The sequence below is a fragment of the Colias eurytheme genome, chromosome 9, assembly GCF_061535395.1.
Source record: "Colias eurytheme isolate Ceu_HAF_F1 chromosome 9, ilColEury1 Martin Lab GWU primary, whole genome shotgun sequence".
In the NCBI taxonomy this organism is placed as follows: domain Eukaryota; kingdom Metazoa; phylum Arthropoda; class Insecta; order Lepidoptera; family Pieridae; genus Colias; species Colias eurytheme.
In genome coordinates this window covers 9,077,295-9,101,268 of record NC_142988.1, presented here as the reverse complement: position 1 = coordinate 9,101,268, position 23,974 = coordinate 9,077,295, and the positions used below count along the sequence as shown (strand labels likewise).

The following is a 23,974-nucleotide window of genomic DNA, read 5'->3' as shown; positions in this document are numbered from 1 at the left end:
TACCAATCATGACTAATGCCATAACTGTGCCTGATAACTGTCCACCAGGTTTTAGCAGAGGTTCTGATGGAGTGTGTCGACAAGTTTTTTAATCGATCTGACGCGAATATCAGCTTCGTCTAGATTTAAATCGGAATGTTATGTAAGGAAATGTATCCTATGGTACTCTGGTATTAAATATGTAGATTTTTATCGATGAAAGGGATGGGTGTCCCCACTTTTTATAATTATTTTTCATAATAATTTTAAAAATTGTTTATTGTTTTTTGTGTTTATTTTTCCCTTAAACTTATGTCATCAAAATAAATTTTCATTAAGTATGATAATTACGAATTGTTAATTATTATCTTATCCAAAATACAGTTTTGGTGCATTGATCTAATCCCTATCTCAAGATATACCTACTTACAGTGTATTGTGCCTTTTTAATTGCGTATTTTATAATATTATGTAAGAATATAATGTAAGTACCTATAAATGTTAATTAAATAATTTATAACAGTATTACCTACTAAGTAGTGTATTAAGTATTTTATTACGTATGAATTAATATTAATGTAAGCGTGATTTTATTTTTTTAATAAACGATTTCAATGAATAACTATTGTGTATCATCATTTCTTTCTTTCTCTGAATTTTTAACCTTTATAAGCAAAGAAAACATGTTCAAAACTGAATAATATAGATAGTTTGATAATTATTTATAATTTATAAGCAGCAACAGTGAACCCTTTCTTAGGAAACCCTACAAAATGAAATATATTATGATGAATATATAAATACACATACCTATCTCTCCATGATTTTCGGTCTCTACCAGAAGATAAACCTTTAAGAGAATTTTAAATTGTGCTAAGTTGTTATTACATTTCATTTTAAATACACGTATTTTATATGTGTAGGTAAGTTATAAACGCGCCAAAATATATCTTTGCATCATCCTGCATTTTTCCTGCTTCAATCATTATTCTGATAACAATTACGTGGGTGTAACGAATGATATGATATACATAATAATAGTTTATTTTACCTATTTGTATTGTATGCTATGAAAATTAAACGTTATGATATAACGCCAATTTCAGGAATTCATTTTCTTGAAAATTTTTCCTTGAATTTCAGTAAAGTTCTTGTGGAAATATAATACGATATTGCCATATGCCTTATTAAGCTCTGTATACAACTGTCTTTGCTAGCTAAATTCGTATCCTAAATCAATACCTTTCTCTTTGAAGTATTGTTTGATCTTAATTCACCATCATATTATTAGGGTTACCTATATGTTTAGGATGTGAATGGAAAGGTTAAAAGACAAACCATTTTCATACATATTTACTTGAGAGATTCGAAAACGAATGATTTACGATTGAGTAAAATATTTTTCTTTAATTTTTGAATGAGATTATCATAATACGGTACCTACTCGAGGTTGACTGCAGAGAGACCTACAGGAGATGCAGGTTTATAGGTACTACATACTAAGTTCCACTTTTCTTTCTAGTGGAGGCGTGAATCGTCCCTAGGAATCTTTCAGGAATTAGTTGCATAATTATATAACAACACATCGTGTCCTGTCAGACCGAGACGCTTTTTTTCTTCGTTTCCACCAGGAATCGAACCCAGGACTTCATGCTTACGTGTCACCCACTGTACCAAGGAGGCGGCTGTAATATGATACTACTTGTATACGTAGTATATTATTATTACGTTGGTGCCTAGATAGTGAATTGAATCAGTCTTTCATGAGGCGCTTCCTTTGAAGTTAGGGGCCCAAATCCCCCTTAGGTAGACCAATAAAGATACCGTATCAATTCGTCATTTACTTACCAGTAACCCTATCATTATATTAGTCAGAAAAATTCCTATCGATTGGGTGTGTAGTAGTGACGTAGATGTTTTTGTTAGAATACACTGATAAATCGAACAGGCCTTTCAGTATAAACTGTGAAACTTAGGTATCAGAATCATAAGCGATTACGTTCTTAGCCTTGTTGGACATCGGCCAGCGACTGAAAACTCCTTTGGAATTATTGAAATTAACTTTGGAAGCTTAAAAGTAAGTATCCTATTATTTTGATATAATTTTAGGTTCTTATTTCTTGTGGTACTTTGAGTCATGTTTGATATGGTAAAATTGTTGTTAGAGCATGTAATTGTTTTGATAAAACTATCGTTCTAAAGTTAATTAAAAACATATCTTTCTATATATAAAAATGAAACCGGTTTTCCTTGGTCACGGCATCACGCGTAAATGGGTGGACCGATTCTTTCGGGAATTCTTTCGGGCAAAGCCAGGCAGCCGCTAGTGTTGTGTAAGATAAATTGACGTACCTACAATGTACATTCATTAAACTAGATTTGAAGATACTAGGTCATCTATGCGGATTACCTACTAAAACGTAGCATTTGTCCTCAATGAATAAATTGTTACTCCTATCAGCATTTTTAAAACTTTATTTGCATTTTATTGTAAATTGATAAACAAGCCACGATATATCTATCGAAGATAGAAAAAATAGAGAGGATGTTATAGGTCAGTGTTATCTTGTGTTATAGGGCTGAATATTTGTTCATTTGTTTCACTTATCGATTTTACGAGCTAGTAATCTATATAACCAGTATTTTGCCGCTATACTTAACTTTACATAATTATTCAACAGATCGACCTTCGCTTGACATGCTCTTCTGGTATACACACTTCCATACCTAAATCTCTAATTAAATTATATTTGCTTACAGAAATGGCAGACAACGAAAATGTAGAACAGCCAATCGAAGTTGAAGAGGTAAAAGAGGTGCAAGAGAATGAAAGTGAAGATAAATCAGAAGAGACATTAACAAGCAGAAATGTTGTCTCCGTTCCTTCTAACTGCCCAGCTGGATACGTACGAGGCGCTGATGGTGTCTGCAGACAAGTGTTCTGACCAATAACTACTACTTATATTTTAGGTTAGAAATAAGTTAATCAACTAGGACCTAGGTTAAATCGTATGTGTGCCAAATTATTTAGGAAATGAATCGCCTATAGAATAAGTTAGTGATAAAGAATCGTACTTTTTAAGGTTTGTAATAAAATTATTATCAAAAAGATATTTCACTTTTATTTTTGTTACTTACCTGCTTTTATTTTAAGATATTTTACATTATACCTACTATAATGGAAGTTGAAGGGCTTTTGATTAAGTAATAGTAAGTAGTAGAATAGATATGAATAATAAATATGACGTCAGAAATGTAATCGATGTTATACAACTAAATGTTCCTTCATATCTTTTACATCAACAGAATGTTCCTAATATATTGATTAATGAATATACAGCTGATTGACGACCAGATAAAAAATAATAAGCTGTCTCTTGTCCGTCTGTAGGTACCTACTTTACTTTTATTTAATGAGTAGGTAAAACTTTTTCCAAAAACAACTAACGTAGGTAGTAGGTACATACCTACCTACTTTAAGAAATAATAATAATTTGTGGGCCTCATTGCGATATCATTTATTTCAAATAAGCAGCCATTTAATAAAAAATCCTTAAAATGCATTTTGTAGACTTTAAGAAATAATACTTTTTAATTGCTTTCGAATAACATTGTGTCTATAACATTGAAAGATTTCTATATAAATACTTTGTCATAATAACTAATAAGGAATACGATACTCGATAATGATTTATCTTCTAATGAATTATCATACTTCTTGGTATTTCTCCATAAATTTCTACGATGTCGTCTATTTTCTAATTTATAGGTATCTAGGTAATTATTTACAAATGACTAAATAACCATTAAATTTACACTATTTAATCTGCAAAATAATTATTGTTCATAAAATATTCACAACACCTACTATTTCCTAAATTATCCATAATTTAACCTAGTTAACATAGTAACATTAAAAATGTAACCTTCTAAAATCGTCACTTCATTAAGCCAAAACAATATACATAATAATATTATTACAACAATATTAACACTTCATTTTCACCTGGGAGAATTTATACCTATCTCGTTTTATAATATTCGAGCTGCTGTCAATTTGATACTTAAAATCTACGCAACACTTAGATACAATTTTATAAACTTATACAATTATTATTTCAATAATAATTTACAACGGAATAAATGTAGTAGGTAGGTAATATAAAAATCGTCAGAACTACATACAATTTCAGATAAAACTTCATAAGATAAAATTTTTGAAATTATTAAAATTAATCGATGCCAAATTTACAAGTAACTAAATAATATAATTAAAACAAATTATATAAGTTTTCGTAAAATTAGGTTTTAAAACAAGTTAATCCACAACCAACGTCGATAGTTAAAAAATAGAGCTATATAGGTATGGACTAAATTTCCTCATTTTTCTACGTGCTTTACCTCTAGACAATTTTGACAAAAACATGAGTTACATTTGAATTTAAAAGGCTAGCAAGAAACGTTTATGAATAATTTATTTTCTATGGTCTGAAATAAAAAATACCTAAGTACACCAAAGACTAGCTCTTTGTTTATTAGATGTATTTGAGCAAATAATTTTACAAATATCCCAAAATTCAATAAAATAAATAATAAACATTCAAAACAATTTGCCAAAAATGTATAGTTATTTAATATAAAAAGAATTACGCCACTCTGTAAACATTATAATTTATTACAAGACTAAATTAAACTATGTCCATATTTTATTACAGTTTCCTATATTTTACGTAGGATCTTAAAAACATAAAGCTGTATACTTGTGTGTATTAAGTGCACTATATTAATCAAGGTTTATTTTGTACGATGTTTTTTACTTAGTAGTCCGTTAAATGATTAATATCTAATTATACAAATAAAATGGTTTTCAATTTTGTATTAGATAAGTTATTCTGGTATTTATAAATAGATATAATATATCATTTGGAATATATAAAGGATTTCATTACAACGCAATTCAAAAGCAATATTTGAAGAACTTCCAGCCAATAATGCCATGTTCTTGAAGTCCATTGGCTTCTTTATATTATATATATGCAGTATTTGTACAATAAATTATATTACAGCCAGAATACCGTCTACTACTTATAAATAGTGAAGAGAAGATGAAAAATATGACGAGGTTAGAAGCTTTATGCATTAAATACGCATGTTTATATATTACTAGCGGTCCGCCCCGGCTTCGCCCGTGGTACATAATATTTACGTTTTCTCTACATAAAAACCATCCTCGTACTTCAAGGAATATAATAAAAAAAGAATGATCGAAATCGGTTCAGCCGTTCTCGAGTTATGCGCTTACCAACACATTTTGCGATTCATTTTTATATATAAGATAGTCATTACATGCCATTGAGTGGCCTAGACCAAACATTTCGAAATTCATCCATATTCTCTGGACTATAATGTTGAGACTCGTTTAAATATAATACATAGTAACAATTGAAGAAAGGCTTTCACACGTTACCTCTATATAGATAGACTAAGTGCGCGCACCCGTGATTTTAACTCAAATTAATGAAGGCTAGCAAATGATATTTACAATTCATTTAAAGATAATTACAGCAAATTATAAAAATAGGTACTACGTTTAAATGTAGGCAATTTATTTAATTTCAATAATGTTTATGCTGAACGTAAGGAAGGAAATGTTAAAAATGACGCTCATATAAGTATGCGTATAAAATAGTATGTATCAATAATTATATCTTTACATTCAAACGTTTGTCTTCTAACATGTTAAAATAGAAAGGATTCTATTCACACAATTTAAAATATACATAACGGACTATTTAGAGTAACGATCATTTTTTTCTACTCTGAGAAAATAGAAATCGGTTCTAAAAACTAAATTATGTTTACTATAACCCTGACATCATAAATTATTATCATTTATTTCACCTACATAAATTATAAATAACCAAGAGTTGCATAAGTTTTAACAAATGGAGCGTCACTCTCACAGGAATTCCTGCAAAGAAAAGAATATTATTATCAATCAAGTGTCGTTGTCTCCTGTGAAATTATTTCGAACCATGCTCCGTCAAAATTTATTATCTTTCAAATTCATTTTTCTAAATGACTAGAATAGTTTTAATAAAAATCTCTATAACTAGAAGTGGGGAAAACTTACGTTATAAAATTCTAGGTTGAAGCTATTATCGATTACCTACTAGGTAACTAACTACCTACATTATTTTTTATACCGACTTAAAACGGAAGTCATAATAGTGACATCGAGGTGCACTAAAAAAAACCAAAATGGATGTGCAATACTGCAATAGGATACTGGTATTTAAATTTATTTTTCTTATATAAAGTTTAATTTTCATTAATAATCATGTGCTAAAATGTGCCTGTAGTAAAGGTGAACTGGTGCTTATATTTTTACCAACTACATTATTTTATTTTCTGTTTTATATTAATTATTAAGCATAAAGATTCATATTTAAATAATACACATCTATTCACATATTTCTTTTGAATGGTCATCAAAATTAATCTTTATAAAAAAATGACAAAAACAAAATGAAATTTAAATACCCAAAAATAAAATATAAATAAGCATAATTAAATGACAAAGAAAAATGTTCTGAAGATATATATAGAAGAGATATATTAGGTAGTTATATTCACTTACATTCGCAAAAAAGATGTAATGATCGAAATAATATTGTTCAATGTCTTGCGGATAAATAAAAATCATGAGGTAAAATGTACAATAAGTGTATTTACAAAGGAAAAAATACAAAAATAAAACTACTTAGAAAGAAATAAAAAAACAATAATTCTATATTTTATGTATTACCAATATACAACATACACAGAACTATCTACTGTGACTTGTGCTACACGTATGCACTAAAATTCTTTATTTACTTACTCGTCTTCCCAAGGACAAATGTCATTCCTCTGTTTACGTTCACTGATTGTGCTTTTGCTATCACGCTTAACAATATTATCAGTTTCAGACACGGAAGATAGTTCGTTCCCATGAGCAATTGTTTCCACATTTTCCGACACCGATTTGAAATCCCCCGCCACCCTCTGTACCAAAGGCACTTTATCTATACTATCATCTTCCACTCCGATGTCTTCACAAGTAGCTAGAGGTGCTATTGGAAATCGGATCCCCTCTGAGGTCGATCGCAAACTTTCTTTATCTGAAACTATGCTTAGAGGTGGTGACATAACTTCCGTACTTTGCTGACTTACAATAACACGCGTTATAACGTTTTGCGCTGGAGCAGCATCGTGTCTGTCGATATTACTCCTAATAGTATCTTCTGGAATATCTGATATTTCAGAAGATGTTATTATATTCTCTAATTGCGAGGCCGGATTTGTTTCTTTAACCAAAGATGTCTCTCGAGAGAATGGGGGAGTTGAGGTAACATTATCATTTAAAGATTTTGTATTAGCATTTGGATCTGTGACCGCCATCGACAGTTCTTGACAAATTGCATTTACAGTATCATCAGTTTGATTATCTGGAATTTCATCTTTTGAGTTATCAGTTCTTACTTCACTTGAATCTGCACTGACTTCAACAATAGCACGTTCTACAAATACATGGCCAGGTTCAGTTGGAGTTACATCTGTTGAAGCGAATACTGAAGATGGTTCTTCGGAATGTATCAGAGAGCGGCGTTCGTCAGGAGAGTTTGTTCTCGGAGGAGAGTCACCAGATTCTTCATCAGGAGCAGAGCTAACACTGATCGTTGGGGTAGGATGGTGCGCTGTAGTTTGCGTATGAGAAACTGATGGTTGTATAGCGGTTATGCGTTTTTGTCGAGGGGAATGTGGCGGTGAGGCAAGAGGTGCCAAATGTCTTGGTTCTACAGCAGAAAGTCTTCGTAACGGTGGCGGTGCTCCTCGGAGTCCACCATCTAATGTACTTTGCTGAGGAAGCCGTCTCATTCTTTCTCCACTTCCCACAGCTGCACTAACATCTGACGATGAACTGCCTGAATCAGCCGTAGAATCTTGTCGCCGTCTAACTCCACCGTAAGGTCCTTCTCGAGTTGAAGTTTCCCAAGGTAAGACTTCCGATGTCTCATCATCCAAGGGATCTCTGTAATGCGAAAATAAAATTTTAAAATTTAAATACACACTTTCGGAGTGGCATTTCGACTTATGTTTAAAAATTCAAATGACCGTTGTATGAAGTATTACCTGAAGGGAATGTCACATAGATTAGACTGCGAGTGGCTATGTGGTGGTGGTTCAGGCGGGCGCGGCGGCTGCACGGCGCACACTGCTAGCTCATGCGCCGAACCGGTCAGCGAGCGGTCAGACCCACGTCTTCTGGACAGACCTGTACCGCTCCCACTACCACCACTACCACTAGTGGAGCTAGGCTTCTTCTTCACTTGTCCACCAAAGTTGAAGAATCTGTTCGTGATATATTTTTGTATTACAATAAAGCCAAAGGTTATTTTGTGATTAATAACTATCTCGAGATATATTGAGAGCTTGTCGTAGATTATTGTATTCTTCATATTTTTAAGTTAACTCTTAAATTATTTATAAATATGGAAATAAGCACAGATACAAATTGAATATTGAAATGGGTTATAATGGGATTATGAGCCGACAATTTCAATATTTTTTAATTTCAAAATAAACGTACTTAGCCTTCTTCTGATAGACATTTCTCCCCTCAGTGAGGAGTCGTTGAAAGTGATCAGAACGTATAAAGCGAGGATAACAGTCCTTTTTCAGCAGCAGACCATACACGTGGTCTGCGGCGTGGTCGAGCGCGTAGCGGGAGCCGCTTCGACGCGCTTCTGCCACGCGCTCAGCGGTCGCACCGTCGATGTTTATCTCGCACGGTGCACCGGGTGTAAGGAATTCTCTGAAAATATTACAGTTTTGTATAGATTTCTGGTGTTTTGGTAAAAATAAGATGCAAAGTTATACTTAATAATATTTAATATGAACTCTAGGCATTGTATCCATAAATATACAGTTGGATCCTCTTCTTATCATTTATAATTTATGAAATTAGCTACCTAAGAATTTATTAACAAACCTCACGTTAAACATCGTATTTTTTAAAATAGATATATTGAAATGTTTATGTTAAAACTTACTCGAAGATTTCATCAAGCTTCTTAGGTATTTGCTTAGTACTACTTCTTCGTAAATCCATAACAGCAAGCCAAAATCTAATATTTTCATGGGAATACTCTTTTCTAAGAAAACTTGTGAATTCTTGCAGACCAGTTGGATCTGACACTAGTTCTTCTATCGATAGTGCCCATCGCTGCACCCGTTTCTCACTAGGTATTTCAACTCTGAAATGGATAAATAAAAAATTAAAATCAATGGGGCAGAAAAGAAATTCATATTATGTACACACAAATAGCATTGATAGTAAAGTTTCGATTCTTATTATTATAATTATTGTTTAGGTTTAGCAAAACAGCATGCATGAAATATAAAATATTATTTATATAAAGAAAATTATAAATTATGGTTATAAACTAAGTCCATTATATACGTAAAACGCAAAATTCTTCTTACATTGGACTATTAATCTGCCAAAAGAGAGTGTCGTCGCTTATCCAAGGGTTGGAAGGTTGTGGTTGAGTAAGCCAAGGATCGTAAGGAGCATAGGTTTCTGAATACGCCATGAGCGCTTCCAAAGCCACTGAAGTTTTCACTCTTGTGCGATCCAGGCTTGCTTTGAGGTGTTCAATCTGCGAAAAAATGAATATTTTTTTATGAAATCTATAAATATGAATAACACGTACTTAAAATGTAAAAGGTCAGTGAAACATCAAGTGGCGGAGCAGGTGTTATGTTGGAGGAATATGGAATAAATTGACTTTTAAGTCAAGTACTCATAAGGAGAAGATTTATAATCCGGGTAGTACAGTTATGATAATAATCCATGCAAATATTAATGATGGGTATAACGAAACCCTACTTCTCGTTGTAACTGTGGTATTGTCCGTTTCTTCGCCTTCGGTTGCCGGGAGCGCACTGGTACTGGGCAAGGTTCCAGCGCGCTCGGCACGCCGGGCGGCGGCCTCGCGACACGCCAGTAGGCACGCTCTTGGCTGTCGCTGATTATTTTGTCACCCTTCTTCCGCTCTTTGGCTAGACGGACCTGGAATGGACAATGTGCACAGAAATGTAACTGAAATTGGTTGTTATGTTATTGACAAATGTGTTTACGGCTTTCAAACCCTAAAATCGTTAATTTTAATGAACTCAAGTACTTATTAAAATGAGACAATAAGAACAGGTATGTGACTAAGTAATGACTTTTTATTATTTATTGGAAAATATGGCTTAAGAGCACAGGTACACCTTTGTTAAGAAGATAAATTTCATGTACATGAAAGCCTTTTCATAAACTTGAATGAAGAAGTATAAAGAATCTATCTAATCATAATAATCACAAATTCGAATTACCCGAACCTGTTCCTCAGCCTGCATGGTGATAAAGTCCCACTTGGCTGCGAGGTTCTTCTTGAGGTTAGCGAGTGCTTCCTGCTCGTAGTCCTCCAGGCCATGCCTCTGTTTGTTGCGGAGGGTTCGCTTCACGAGGTATATCGCGTACTCGATGTTGTCCGGGCCGAGCGTGGGCGCACTCGACCCGCTACCGGCCACTCGTGGCGCTTGCCAAGGCCAGTAGTAAGGGCTCTAGTGGATAGAACTGGCTGTTTAATTTGGCTGGCTTACATAAATTGATTGAGGAACATTTTGTAGAATTATATTTGTTTTTGAATACTGCTTGTTCTTTTTCATTCCTTATCAGCTCGAATTGAAATTGGTTTTTCGATACAAATAATGATAGATAAACCTGACAGGTCGGTCAATAATTATTTATATCAATAAAAAGTTATTTCAAAGCATATTTCTAGGAAGACAAAAGATTGAAGAATAGTGGTCATGCTTAACAAACTAAAATATCTAAATAAAGGGACATGGTTCAGGCATTGAATTCAAAAAAAGTATGTGTTGTGAAAAAGTGATTAATTAATCAAATGTAAAGGACAATACTTACTTGAAATCGATATAGAGAAGAATCATCTTTAAAAACTAGATTTTTCAGATCGTTGACAGGAAAGAAGTAACCGTATTGACATAGAAGATTGCCTAAATTTACAGCTTCGACTGAAATAAGTAAAAAGAGACAATTTTATGTGGTGAACAAATTTAAAAGCTTTTTCATTCAAATAAAATTCTAATGAAACTTACCATTTGTACCATCTTCATAATGAAATCTTTCCATAAGCCATTCGACAAGATCACATCCTGAAACAAAAGAAATATATACCTAAGCATTCTAATCGACGTCATTACGTTTTGGATATTCCATTTGTTATTGATCATCGATATCATCATCATCATCATCATCAGCCCATATATGTTCCCACTGCTGGGACACGGGCCTCCTATGAGGGTACAGGCCATAATCCACCACGCTGGCCAAGTGAAAGTCGTCATCGATATAGATTACTAGATATTTTATCAAATATATTATGTCATATATATCGTTACGATAAATAAATTATTGTTCGTATGGTAACTATGCTGATAATCCTATATCACGTTTTTATTGTTAACAATGATCGTCTTTGTATTTCTTATCCTCTCTACAGCTCATCTTTTCGAGCAATTGTTTTACACTACAATAATATTGCGGCAGATACCTATGTCGAGCACAGAGCACTTGAATTAACGGAAGAATATACATATATGAAAATTGAGAGAAAACAAACCAACCTATGATCTAACTTAATAAAGAATATTAGAGACTCAGAGGCACGACTTAAGTCAATCAATGGAAAAGGAACTGCCATTACGAGTATATAATTGAAATAATAGTAACTCTAATTGATTGTGACTAAATTTTAATGATAACGATAAAAATGATAACCTTCCCAATATCAAATAGAAAATTATAACTATATGAAAACGCAAAAGTACAAAAATAAAACTACATTAAATGACCCAACCTAGTCAAGGAAAAGGAATGGTGAATGACCGAGGCCCATATATAAGTTCTAGGTATTGATTTTACAATTAGACAGTCGTCGTTTGCGAGTCGAGACTAAACCATTTGATACAATGTTCATATTGAACTATTTAATTGAAATATGAGACTGTTCAATTATATAAAGATTCATAGAAAGTAATATTGCGAATGTCTTACCCATAAAAGCAGATGGAATAAAGGTGAGAAAGAGTTTTTGACTACGTATTGGTACACCTGTAACTGGATCTTGCATTTCCTTAACCAAACATTCCATCTGAAATGTTAAAGAAATTATTTAGTGCTTAATCACATTTAACAATGCATAACACAAAATAAAAATGAAATATATCGTAAGATATTAAATACATTTGTTTAGCTATGCATCGGCAACAAATTGTTTCGTCATTTCTGCATTCTTAGAGAAAAGGCAACTTATTAGTATGTTTAATTTATCGATTGATTGAACACAACGAGGATGTTCTTTGTTCCACTGCACATTTTTTGCTTTCCTATTTTCTATAAGATATTATACCATATCTTTTTTATAATTAATTTATCATTGTTATCTCAATAATTGTAGTCTTGTAGGTATAGGTACATAAAACATCTGATGCTACAATAACGTTTGAAGCATAAATAAAAGATAAATACTTTTAAATCTGAATACAAATAAATCGTTCATAATATAATTAAAATAATACTATGATATCAACGTAGTACTGATATCAGCGTGGGCGTTACTGAAAATCAGTGCCGTGACTACGTCACATCTATCATTAATTGGCATACAATTTCAGCGCAATTTGTCGCACGAACCCAATTCTAATTAATTTCTTTTATAATTATCATCCTTATATTTTGTTTTATCTTATTTAAAAAAAGCAATCGTGCTTATTTTTGATGCTTCTTTAAACTTTTTCATTTTAACGATAATATCTGAAATTCTTAAAATTTCCTAACACGCTTCTTCATAAAATCGTGAAGGGCAATTGATGCTTATACAGCTTATCTCGAAGCATCTTCTTCTCGCCGAGGACAAAGACCAAGCCACTGTAAGGGATGAGAGCCCTTATCATAAGGCTTTAAGCAAAGTCTGACGCGATATTTTTAAATTCTTAAACTTGGAAAATTTTAATGTATACCATTAAATCGTGTGACCTATAAACTAGAGTGCAAATACAAATTCCAACAGTTTTGACGTCAACTGTAGCGGAAGTAAGGATATTTCACAATTTCCGTCTCTCAGTGAGAAGCTGTGAAACAATTTGTGTTGTTGCGAGTTTATATTTTGCATAGCTGTAGCGCCTGTAGCGATACATAATTTTAATTAAAAACCACAAGATATTTTTATTCTAAATTAAATAAAATAAAATACTTCTCAATTAATCGACCTACAACCTGGTACTAAAGAAATTCGATCAGTTAAACAGATTTAGGCATGCATAATGCATCTGCCCCTTTCCCCACTAAGGGACACGGGACTTCACTTTTTTAATTATTATTACTGATAACAGTAAAAATTGTCAAACTAGAGTAAGGTAATTGGCAAACTATCTTTTGTTCATTTATTTCAGTGAAATTTTGTTGTTAAAATTAGATGTTGCTCAACGTTTATACATCTTGAACGTCAGTACACAATCGATTCAATACAATGTAACAAATCAAATACAATAAATAAGGTGTGATAGTAATATTTGTGAAATGTTTAAAGCGTATACGGCGGGTATCTGAGCCGAGACGCGAAGGCCAAGAAGGTGACGTCACAGGACGATCAATACTGGCCCCGCATCCCGGCTGCCACGAATCTTTACTTCACGGACAATTTATACCTATTGCAAATAATATTTCATACCCTGTTCAAAACTTTGTCTTTGATATGGCTTGCAATTTAATCCAAAATTAATTATAACGATCGTAGCACGGCAAAGCATAAATCGCTGCGACAATCCGCTTATAGGAAATTAAATTTTGACGTGGTTAATTTTGTAGACGAAGTATTTTGGTAAAATTTGATACGTTGAATATTACTATAGAACTATGAGTATGTGGGTATTTTTTTGATCGAATTATATTGTTTACATTTTACATAAAAATATGCAAAATTAAAGGCAAAATTATATAGGTATCTGTACAAAATTACGTCACTTTTGAACTATGTAGATACCTACTAGCTGACTAGCTGCTTTGATTCTTATTTGCGAAGGATAGATTCTACTATCCCGGATTGGCGTGAAAGGGGGTTGGGAAAGGGAAATGCTGGTTCGAGTCCCGCCTCGTGATCGAATCTTTTCTATTCTTTATAAATTTATGAATTTATATAGATTCTACTAGATATATTTTTTTCGTCCCCACTCCAGACGAAAGATACTCCAGATAAAATTAAGATCGTTTAATATGTTTTACACGAGGACTAATTTTCAATGAATTGCATTCATAAGGAAGAATATAGACACACAACGGCACGCGTACATCCCCAAAGGGCCAAAGATCTTTTAAAAAAGTTTTTTTTTTAATTTAATCCTATTTAAAAAAGAAGGCGATATAAAAGTATTAACAGCAATGATTGCTACAAGCGTAATCCATGTTTCCGCGGTATTATGTGTGCCGGTTATTGTTCAACCCTCATTTTGTATTGTTGTACGCTATCCCGAAGCCTTACAAATTACAATACGAATGGGGTACAATAGGACAATAGAGTATGCCAGCGCTGAGTAAATCAAAAACATCAAACATTATAATTACGAAAATGTTTTCATTGCTTTAAAGAGGTCTTCTTGAAATATTACAAGTTTTATAAAAATAACTTTTTCCCTAACCTACATGTTATGCCAGGCATTAATCTGGAAAGGTAAGTATAAGTACAAACGAACTGCGCTTGCTGGTAAAAACTGTATGTGTAAGTGTAACTGTAAAAGTAGTTACGTATAATGTTTCATACAGGATCTCTTTGTTAATACCATGAGATTATCTAGTCTACTATATAATTTCCATACTTATCTTAGTTTTTCGTAGGTACATCAAAAATTAGAAGCAAGGTGAAGCGTGCGAGATAACGATCAAATTGGGCTAAGCTGGACTTAATGTATCGTGTGTGCTGTTTCGCTTAGGTATTTGAACCAGCACGTAATTTTTTGCTTTTTATCCAAGGCCAATTTATATGCATAGGTGTGTCTAATTAGAAAAACTTAGTAGGTACCTATAGCGTCAATATATTCATGCTCAAAATAATAATATCTCCCTTGTTTAGCACTTATTACTTGAAGCATTGTTTTGAATATTTTTAAAATCATGAATAGAAACATTTCTAGAAGCGATGTTTTTATTTCCTATACAGTTTGTCTCCATCAATTCCAATAAGAATTTCGCTTTCTCTTTATTTTGTGACTAATATCAGAATATCAGTCATACTTTTCAAACTTTTCGCAACTCCTGGGTGGAGAAATTAGAAAGTGTCTCTTTGCATGTTACATTTTTAGTTTGATGTTTTATTTGGAAAAGAAATATTATATCATATTTAATTTATTTATTTTTAAGCTATTGCATAGCTTCTATCGCGGGCCTTGAGCGCGGGGACCGAATCGAGAAATTCCGTAACGAAAATACCTCATGCTCCCCACTCCGACGGACACGGAGGTGTGGCTTGAAGGCATGTTATGCAATAGCTTTACCGCGGCAGTCCCCGAGTGCCACACGTCTTTTATATTTATATATAGTCATCTTGGCGATTATTTGTTATCCTTGAGATGATCTGCAGTACCTACCTACTTCTCACTTATCGTTATTCAGATCGCGTCTCGAGGGCTATATGGATTAGAAGATCTACTGTGCATACAATAGATACTATATTATCCAATTAGCATTGAACGTAAACGATACGATACAAAAAATTGAAATTAAATCTTCAAAAGAGTCGGGTCGTTAAACTCGCAATTTTATTTTTTAAATAATATCTCAGTGTTATTCAGTCACGAAACATGCTAGACTTTACACGCTCGGATTAAATTCGTGGTAACGTACGTTGGATCATATTGCTATTTTAAGTTGCATTAACATTTTATAAAACACAATTATTTTGTGCAGTGGAACACATGACGTGATGTTATTCGTCATCTATTAACTCGTTTGTTGAATTAATTAGCTTACGTTTCTAGCGATGCAGTAGAATGTTTTAAATTCTAGAATGGCGAAACTGTTCATTAATTAAGATAGAAATCAAAGAACCGGTACAACTAGTATATATTTACGTTTGCAAAGGGATTATTTATTATCTATTAATTAATGATGAATGACGAATGTTTGATAAACCTAGTTTTTATAATAGATACTGTTAACATGTTCTTATTAAACAGTGATTAATAAAGGAAATTATAGGCGTAACGAATTAATTGCATTACTATTACCTTTACCTTTATTAGGTACATATCTTTAAAAATATATAATTTTCAATTTAGCATCAATAGATGTTTGTAGGTATATTGTGTTAAATATATTCTGCGAGCAACAGCATGTTTATTTAATTAGTCTAATAAGCACATGCATAACGCGGATTTGCATAGATAACAAAACATTGAAGATCTCCCAAAATGAGGGTACACGCGTGTTGCAACCACCGTCATTAATCCATAAGTCACAGTTATTCGGCAATAATAGTCATAAATTTATAATCTGTAGCAGTGTGATAATCTGTACTGACCTTATCGAAGGCGAGGGGTCTGTGCCTCGGCACGTCCGCGAGTTCCATGGCGTCGTTGGTGCGGGGCGAGGAGAGCGGGCGCGGGGGCTGAGCGCGCGCCGCTAGCCGACCTCCATGGGCGTCTGCATGGGCCGCATGCCGCTCGCGCCCGCGCTGCGCCCCCGACACCTGTCACCGCCACCACCATACACTATAACACTCGACTTTTTTTATAGAGGGGGCACGACATGGACTGGCGCCTCATAAATGTATCTACGTAATACTTAAGGTCCAAAAGGTGACGTTCAAATACGTACGTAGTTATAAGTTTATTTATTTTTCTAAATTTAGTTCACGTAACTATAGGTATTGGTTATCCTAATCCCAGCGGATTAGGAGAATATAGTTGAACCAATGGATTGAAATAAAAAGGCTTACGTTATCAATTATAAATTATAATAGAACATAGATAATTTTCCTTCATTTAATATGCATTAAATTTGAATCAAAATAAACAATAGCATCATTTAGATATTTCGTACATAGGTATCTATACCTACCTATATCCTTGTTTACATTGAATGCAACCATACATTGCGGTTACTTCCAAATTCTATTTTAAACTGATTTAGTATCTGAGTACCTATAGTATGTACCGCATTTATAATATTTTCCGGGGGTTCTTCAATATCTAAAATAAATACACAATGGAATAGATTGACGTGATTATATTAATTTAATTCATTCAAGTAATAACACTTTTCATTCTTCAACCTAAGTATAACAGTCATAGGCTTGAGGAAAACAAGTAGGTAAATATGTAGATGAAAAATATTTTACCAATACATCCTATACCTACTTCTTAATTAATCTAATGACCTCTCCAAATATAGTTAGATTGCAGGGACCCCTTGAAGACTGAAGTATATTTACATAATATTATGTAATAATATGTTTTTTGTCATATTTTAGTTTATGCAATAAAGAGAAATAAATAAAATAAATAAATATGTATTTCATAAAACAAAAGAGGAAACTGCGGCTCACTGCTGTAGTGAGCCGGGATGATAGATGCGCTTGACATTAAAATGTATGAAATGGGTGGCTATTTGCTACTTGTAGCCCGTCTGAGAACTCCAGAATTTTCTACGTGGACTTTACTTGAACTATATAGTTACTTCACATTATACTGTTTTTAAAAAGTTGAGAAATTTGTACCTTTACCTGTATTTTTCATATTTTATTGTTACGAATGTCGATCAATTAATCTCTATATTACCTTTTGGACATATTAATTTATACATGTATTTTAATAGGTAGGTACTGTTAGGCCGGAAGATACTGACACAAAATTTCAGGTCATTTGTTCATGGCGAACGCCATAACGCCCACGCGACTAGTCCCCCGGTACCAGCGTTCTGACCATCATTTTTCTTTTTGTCATTGCGTACAAAAAGAAAAATGATGTACCCCTGTAGAACCGCCGTTCTGTTGCAAATGACCCGAAATTTTGTGTCAGTATCTCCCGGCCTATGTATGATTCACCTTTTCAATCAATACCAACCTTGTTTTTAATGGAAGTCGGCAGATGACATTTTCCTAACTGATTTACGCAAGTGTCAAAACAAATGACTCATCATTGCAACATTGCATTGCAACAAATAAGAATCACGAAACTGCATTACCTACTGCATACAGATGACGAATTAAGCCAAATATGATACCTATAAGTTAACGATTTGGTTTGCTAAATTGTTTTTAGATTCAAACATAAACATTATCAAAATGAAGCGATGTCCCTATCTCACTTGGGATCACATATACCTTCATATATGATATATGGGGATTAACCATTAGATATGACTAGGTATTATAATGATAAACACTTTCATAACTACTTACTAAATCTTTGACATCGATAGAAAAAAAGAAAGATAACTGACTAATTTTTATTGGAAAGAATTAAAATAGTGAATCAAGAATACAAGTCTAAAATAGTTCAATGAATAATAAACCAGTCTAGTAGCTAGGAAAAAGTGGAACAGCACACCCATTGATTGGCTGTTTAATTATGTATACCATTAGCCGACGAGAACACTGAATAAGTGAAAGAAACAACATGTGTGCACATAAAATAGTGGTACATACAATCCTTTTTACAGGTGAAAATGAGAGTATGATTGCATAGCTTCGATTTTAAAATTGAGAGCTCAACCGGGATCTCATCGAATGCCAGATTTTATTACAGTCTATTTATGTTGTAAACCAATGTTTACGAGCGGCTTTAAACATGTTTTCAAACAAACTCACTCGCTTCATTGCACACATACTTGGAAAACATCATTCGACGCTTTCGCATTCAGCTTTCTGTAGCATTTATTTCCATCAATGAAACGGAATGAAAGTAAAACATACTATACGATACTACTAAGGTCATATCTGTTATGAAGGAATTGCGAATTCATAATAGGGTTTACACCTATTACGAGCAATATATAAAAACGGTTTTATGAAGAGGAACAATGCTATGACAAATAGACAGTCTGTTTATAACGTTTGTTTACATGATATTGTGGAAATATATTCCAAATTGAGTTATTAAGACGTATAAATTTGTAAATGTACATGAATATTAAATCATTTACCTTGTCAGTACTGGTATGTTATAAATCAATAGGTAGGCATGTAAACTTAATATTGAAATCCTAAGTATTAACTTAATATTAATTGTTACTTCTTATTTCTAAATAATATTAGTTATAGTTATTAAAAATTAAGTGTAATATCATTTTAATTAACCAATATATAAAAAAAATACCTTGATAAGCCATGTCGATGAATTAACAAATTCATCAATAGATGACATTTCCTATCAGTACATGATCTGAAAGAAATAAAAACAAACACTGCTAACAACACGACCTCTACAAATGGTCACCAAATGGTAATAATTCAACACAATTAACACTTGACTAACCTTTTTAAACTAATCGGAGGGAATCATATTGAGACAATGTGCGTCAATGACGAAGCTCATTGATCCCAGTATGACACACGAAGTTGAACTTCAACTACTTACGGAAATTTGTTTCAAAACCATTTGCGTATAAATAAATAAGATTTTCCTAGACGAGAAAAAGATAGATCGCGTCTAGAAACAGTTGAATTATTTGACAAATTACTATTTTGCTACAAACGACGAACGCGCAACGAATCGCAATATCTTCTGATAATACAGATAACGCTACGTCTAAAATCTCATCTTATGTCGTAAATTTTAGAGTCTCAGGGGAATTTCGGGGCTTAAGCACCTTTAGATAATTGAGATAAGTGGACTCCGGCGTGCAAGAGCCAGCCTCAATGGATAATAATGATGTTTAAACCTAGTTAGCTCGCTTCATAACAAGCTTCATAGTTTAGACGTTAATATTACATATTCATAGAACGATTACTCTAACTATGCATAAGTCAACCTTGTTGTTGCTCATTATTGATATAAATTATCCTCGCTTCCTTATCATTTGCTTACAAAATTTAAGCATACTATAAATATATTTCAAAATTAGGAAGAAAATTATCTACAATCTACACATAGATGACTGAAGGAGATATTGTCGTAACTAACTATGAAGAAATAAAAAAAATTGAAATTTTTATTAACTAAACAACTACCAATATTCTGAAAGCAAAATTTCTTAATGATCTTAATTTTTTACTAAAAATCCTTCCTATCACTTTTAAATGTACTTTTTGTTATAATATATAGATATTAAAAGATTTGTTTAGTTAGTACATAAACATACATTTAAATTTTTATATAACTAAATCTAAAGATCACATGCGATAGTGAGACAAATGACTGTGAACATAAAATAATTATCTATCAATGAATACGGGCTTTAAATGAATACAAAGACTGTGAAAACTTTCTCATAAAAGCTTATCCTTCGTATCTTAAATCTTAATAAGTATGAAGTGGAGAGAATAATTGTGTTTAATTACATATTCATAGCTTGAATAAGAAACGAAACTGTAGCCTGCAGGTCGTGTGTGAGGAAAGGAAAGCAATCTAGACACATTAATGGTGACTATGTATGGAGTGTTACGACTGCTTTATCTTGTCAAGTCACAGTCAGCTGCGATAATATTGATATTAGCAGGTTTACTTAACTGTGAATAAGTTTCTTGGAATATGTGAAATTGAATCTAAAAGATAATGCATCGTACAGATTTATTCATATCTTATACAAGAACATGTTATAACTGGTGAAAATGGAATAATTGCAGTACTGTTTTCAGTCCGAGAATAGTGAAAAAACTATATATAAGTATATAAAGCGTACAATGAAAAGCAAACAACTATAGTCTATAATACTATAATTTTCTATGTGATACTTATTAAAATTATCTAAATACCAATATAATATTATATATGCATAACTATAAGTAAATCATTATACTAAATGCATATCAGGTTTTTTCATAATAATATTTTACATTTTGGCAGTCTCTACCTAAATGTAAATATTCTCTCTGTGTAAGTCGAAAGCTGCGTAAAAGATTTGTTTACTCTCATTATTTCCTGTTATAGATACTTTATTATCCAACTCGTTTCACGATTTCCTCCTATAATTTTATAATTCAGTCACTTGGTACCATTTATTATACAACATTGTTGACGTTGATCTGCGAGACTGCACTAAGGCGTGCAACTAACTGTGAAACATAACAGGGACACATCTATTTATATGCATATTATAATTTAAGTTGTTATAAAATACAGTAATAGTTATAAAATATAGTGCAACTAGCATTAAACTTACAATTATGAATTATGTGTGCAATGAGTGCACATCAGTAGAGCTACGCACATTCTACGAAAATATACTTTTTTCAAATATTTTATAGTTATCAATAATCATAAGAAAACATTGTAAAGATAATATTATATAAAGGATTAAAATAAAACATGAATGATTTTATCCGTAAAATTGCCTACCTCATTCTTGATGGACCCAGCACATAGAGACAAGCTTCTGACGAAAGAGACGTCTCTTCCCATGGATACATTGGTACATTTCTAAATCAGTATCTCGTTCAATTCGATGTACATAGTCGGTATTAATCAATTAACACCTATAATACTGAACGGCCATTGCTTGACCACTCAGTGTGTTAATTGCTTAGAAAATCTTTGAAAATGTTTATTTGTTGAGCTATTTATAGAGGATATTCTACAATTTAGTCTAATAGCAACAATTCGACGTTAAAATTGCTCAAGATAGAACAAAGAGTTTTGATTTTAACCATTTCTTTGGAGTTTTTATTGGGTTATTTTTTTCATATTGTGGGTCTACCGGTCTACTGGGTCTACGAACAATACCTAATACTAAAATGTAAAAAAAATGTCACCAGTATAATTCATTAAATCATCAAACAATTAAATATCATCTACTCGATAAAGTTATTTACTTAAATATAAAAACTTTATGTAGCTTATGTATCAATAATTATTATCTATAAATCTGTGACGTGAAAAACGCGTTAACAAATCGTAGAACTCGTAGAGGTCAAACTTAGTTACACGCAAGACTTCACTAGAAAACAGAATGGCCTAAAATATTTACTTGTCTTAAATCAATAGGTATATTGTAGGTATACTATAATATATTTATATATTTTTAGTAGCAGGTATATATGTTTACATTAACAAGTATAACAGTGTTTTGTAACAAACAAGTAGAACAGTGATTTTAGTAATAAATTAATTAGTACATTTTAGTTTGATTTTATAACAAATCCCTCCAACACTAGCCACGCAGCCCACCACTGGGTGTATCGCCCTACAATAGATATTCCGATTAGTATGATGTCTGTTTATTTATTTTAAATAAGTGTAATTTTCTGTCGGTCGTAAAAATGTACGTAATTAAACGTTCCTTTGGTAAAAGAGTTTCTCGGGGCTGTGAGTGGTCGAACGGGGTTTGGCAAAGCGCCCATTATGTAACACCCACCTACAGCGCCTCTCCAAGAATTCACTTAATCTTGAGGCAAAACCGAGATCTAGTTAAGTCTCCGCTCGCTAAGGTGAAACTTAAAAGTTTAATCGATAAATTGCAAAACATTTAAAGCTAGTTTATATAATAAACAGTAACTAACCAACAAGGCATGAGAGCAGTCGAGGGTGGAACACACGGTGATTATAATCACAGATGCCGTATAACACCAGTATTTTGAGTCCAGAAAGTAGTCGATATCAGGAAACGGGTCCCGATAAATGTTTTGCCCGATAACGTTACCTACATATGTTCATGTAGGGGGGAACGCGAACGTCCCGGCGACGGACGAGGCTCGCCGGCGCTAGGGTATGGGCCCGGATACTTTACCTAGCGGCGGCGTAGCGGGGCGTGTGCGTAGGGCGAGGTCTCGTCGCGCGGTCGTCGGGCGCGGTCGTTCGCTGCGGTCAGCGGTCGCGGCGCGGCGCGGCCATGACGGCAGCGCGGCTCCCGGGGGCGTCTCGCGCACTGCCGCTCGCCGCTCGGGGCCGCCGCGCGCCGCGCGCCGCTCCGGCCCGCGCACGCGCCCTGCGCCCGCCCGCCCAGCGAGCGAATTGATCAGCCGGATTCTCGATTGCGATGAAATTTATGATAGGTCGTGGATCCTATTATCGACGATATCGCGTTTCACGTTAGCCAAGATTGACACGATATATTATTATTTACAAAACAATACATTGACGATAGTCGTGTAAAATGGAAAATGCTATGCATTAGTTTGTATCAGGCTGAAGATTAATTAATTCCGTGCCTGCGGTTTTAAGTACGCTCATCGTAGCAATTTCTTTAGCGTACAAACCCTGTCTTTTTACGGCTTTCCATGCAGAATCGTTTAATTGGAGGGGATTTTATACTAGATTTTACTTAATATATTTTTCGAAACATTGCTACTAGGTTTAGGGACATATCTTTCTAACATATTTTCTTAAAATATACAGAACGGGTTGTTGATTAGCATACCTACTTTTTGTGTTAAACTCGCATTAGCCTTTATAAAACTCACGCTCAATATCAATACGCCATACCTACCTACAGGTTGCCCCAAAATCTCACAGTGCTTCTAGAAATTATCATTTATTATATACCTACCTACTATTTCTCTCGGAACTCGTAATTAGTTATATAAGTACCTACCTATAAGAAAACTCCAAGGATCCAAAATGGTAGATGAGGCTGATGGTATTGTAGATGGTTTCAAATTGGAGCTGGTGCGACATACATACATAGATAGATTCTAAACGTTTAATATCTATGAATTACAACGGAGGTTAT

The 23,974-nt window shown here is 33.3% G+C and overlaps 1 protein-coding gene and 1 long non-coding RNA gene across 4 annotated transcripts; one reads left to right on the top strand and one right to left on the bottom strand.

Moving 5' to 3' along the window:
- The first annotated feature begins 1,945 nt into the window (after positions 1-1,945).
- On the top strand, positions 1,946-3,090 carry LOC149906006 (uncharacterized). The gene is made up of 2 exons (XR_016457052.1): positions 1,946-2,056; positions 2,740-3,090. It is a non-coding gene; the product is annotated as an uncharacterized LOC149906006 (long non-coding RNA).
- A 2,222-nt stretch (positions 3,091-5,312) lies between these two features.
- LOC149906005 (uncharacterized) lies at positions 5,313-22,940 on the bottom strand. 3 transcript variants are annotated; one of them, XM_090105224.1, is made up of 13 exons: positions 22,806-22,940; positions 16,668-16,835; positions 12,152-12,248; positions 11,194-11,250; positions 11,000-11,109; positions 10,405-10,635; positions 9,914-10,096; positions 9,508-9,683; positions 9,075-9,278; positions 8,612-8,836; positions 8,155-8,373; positions 6,863-8,053; positions 5,313-5,950 (listed from the first exon to the last, which is right to left on the bottom strand). In XM_090105224.1, the coding sequence occupies exons 2-13, from the start codon at positions 16,713-16,715 to the stop codon at positions 5,890-5,892; spliced, it is 2,802 nt and encodes a 933-aa protein (XP_089961350.1). In that variant the 5' UTR covers positions 16,716-16,835; positions 22,806-22,940; the 3' UTR covers positions 5,313-5,889. The 3 variants fall into 3 exon arrangements, with proteins under 3 accessions (XP_089961350.1, XP_089961347.1, XP_089961348.1); XM_090105221.1 differs by lacking the exon at positions 22,806-22,940 and adding an exon at positions 19,465-19,527; XM_090105222.1 differs by lacking the exon at positions 22,806-22,940 and adding an exon at positions 19,465-19,527 and having other exon boundaries at positions 10,411-10,635.
- Positions 22,941-23,974: the final 1,034 nt, after the last annotated feature.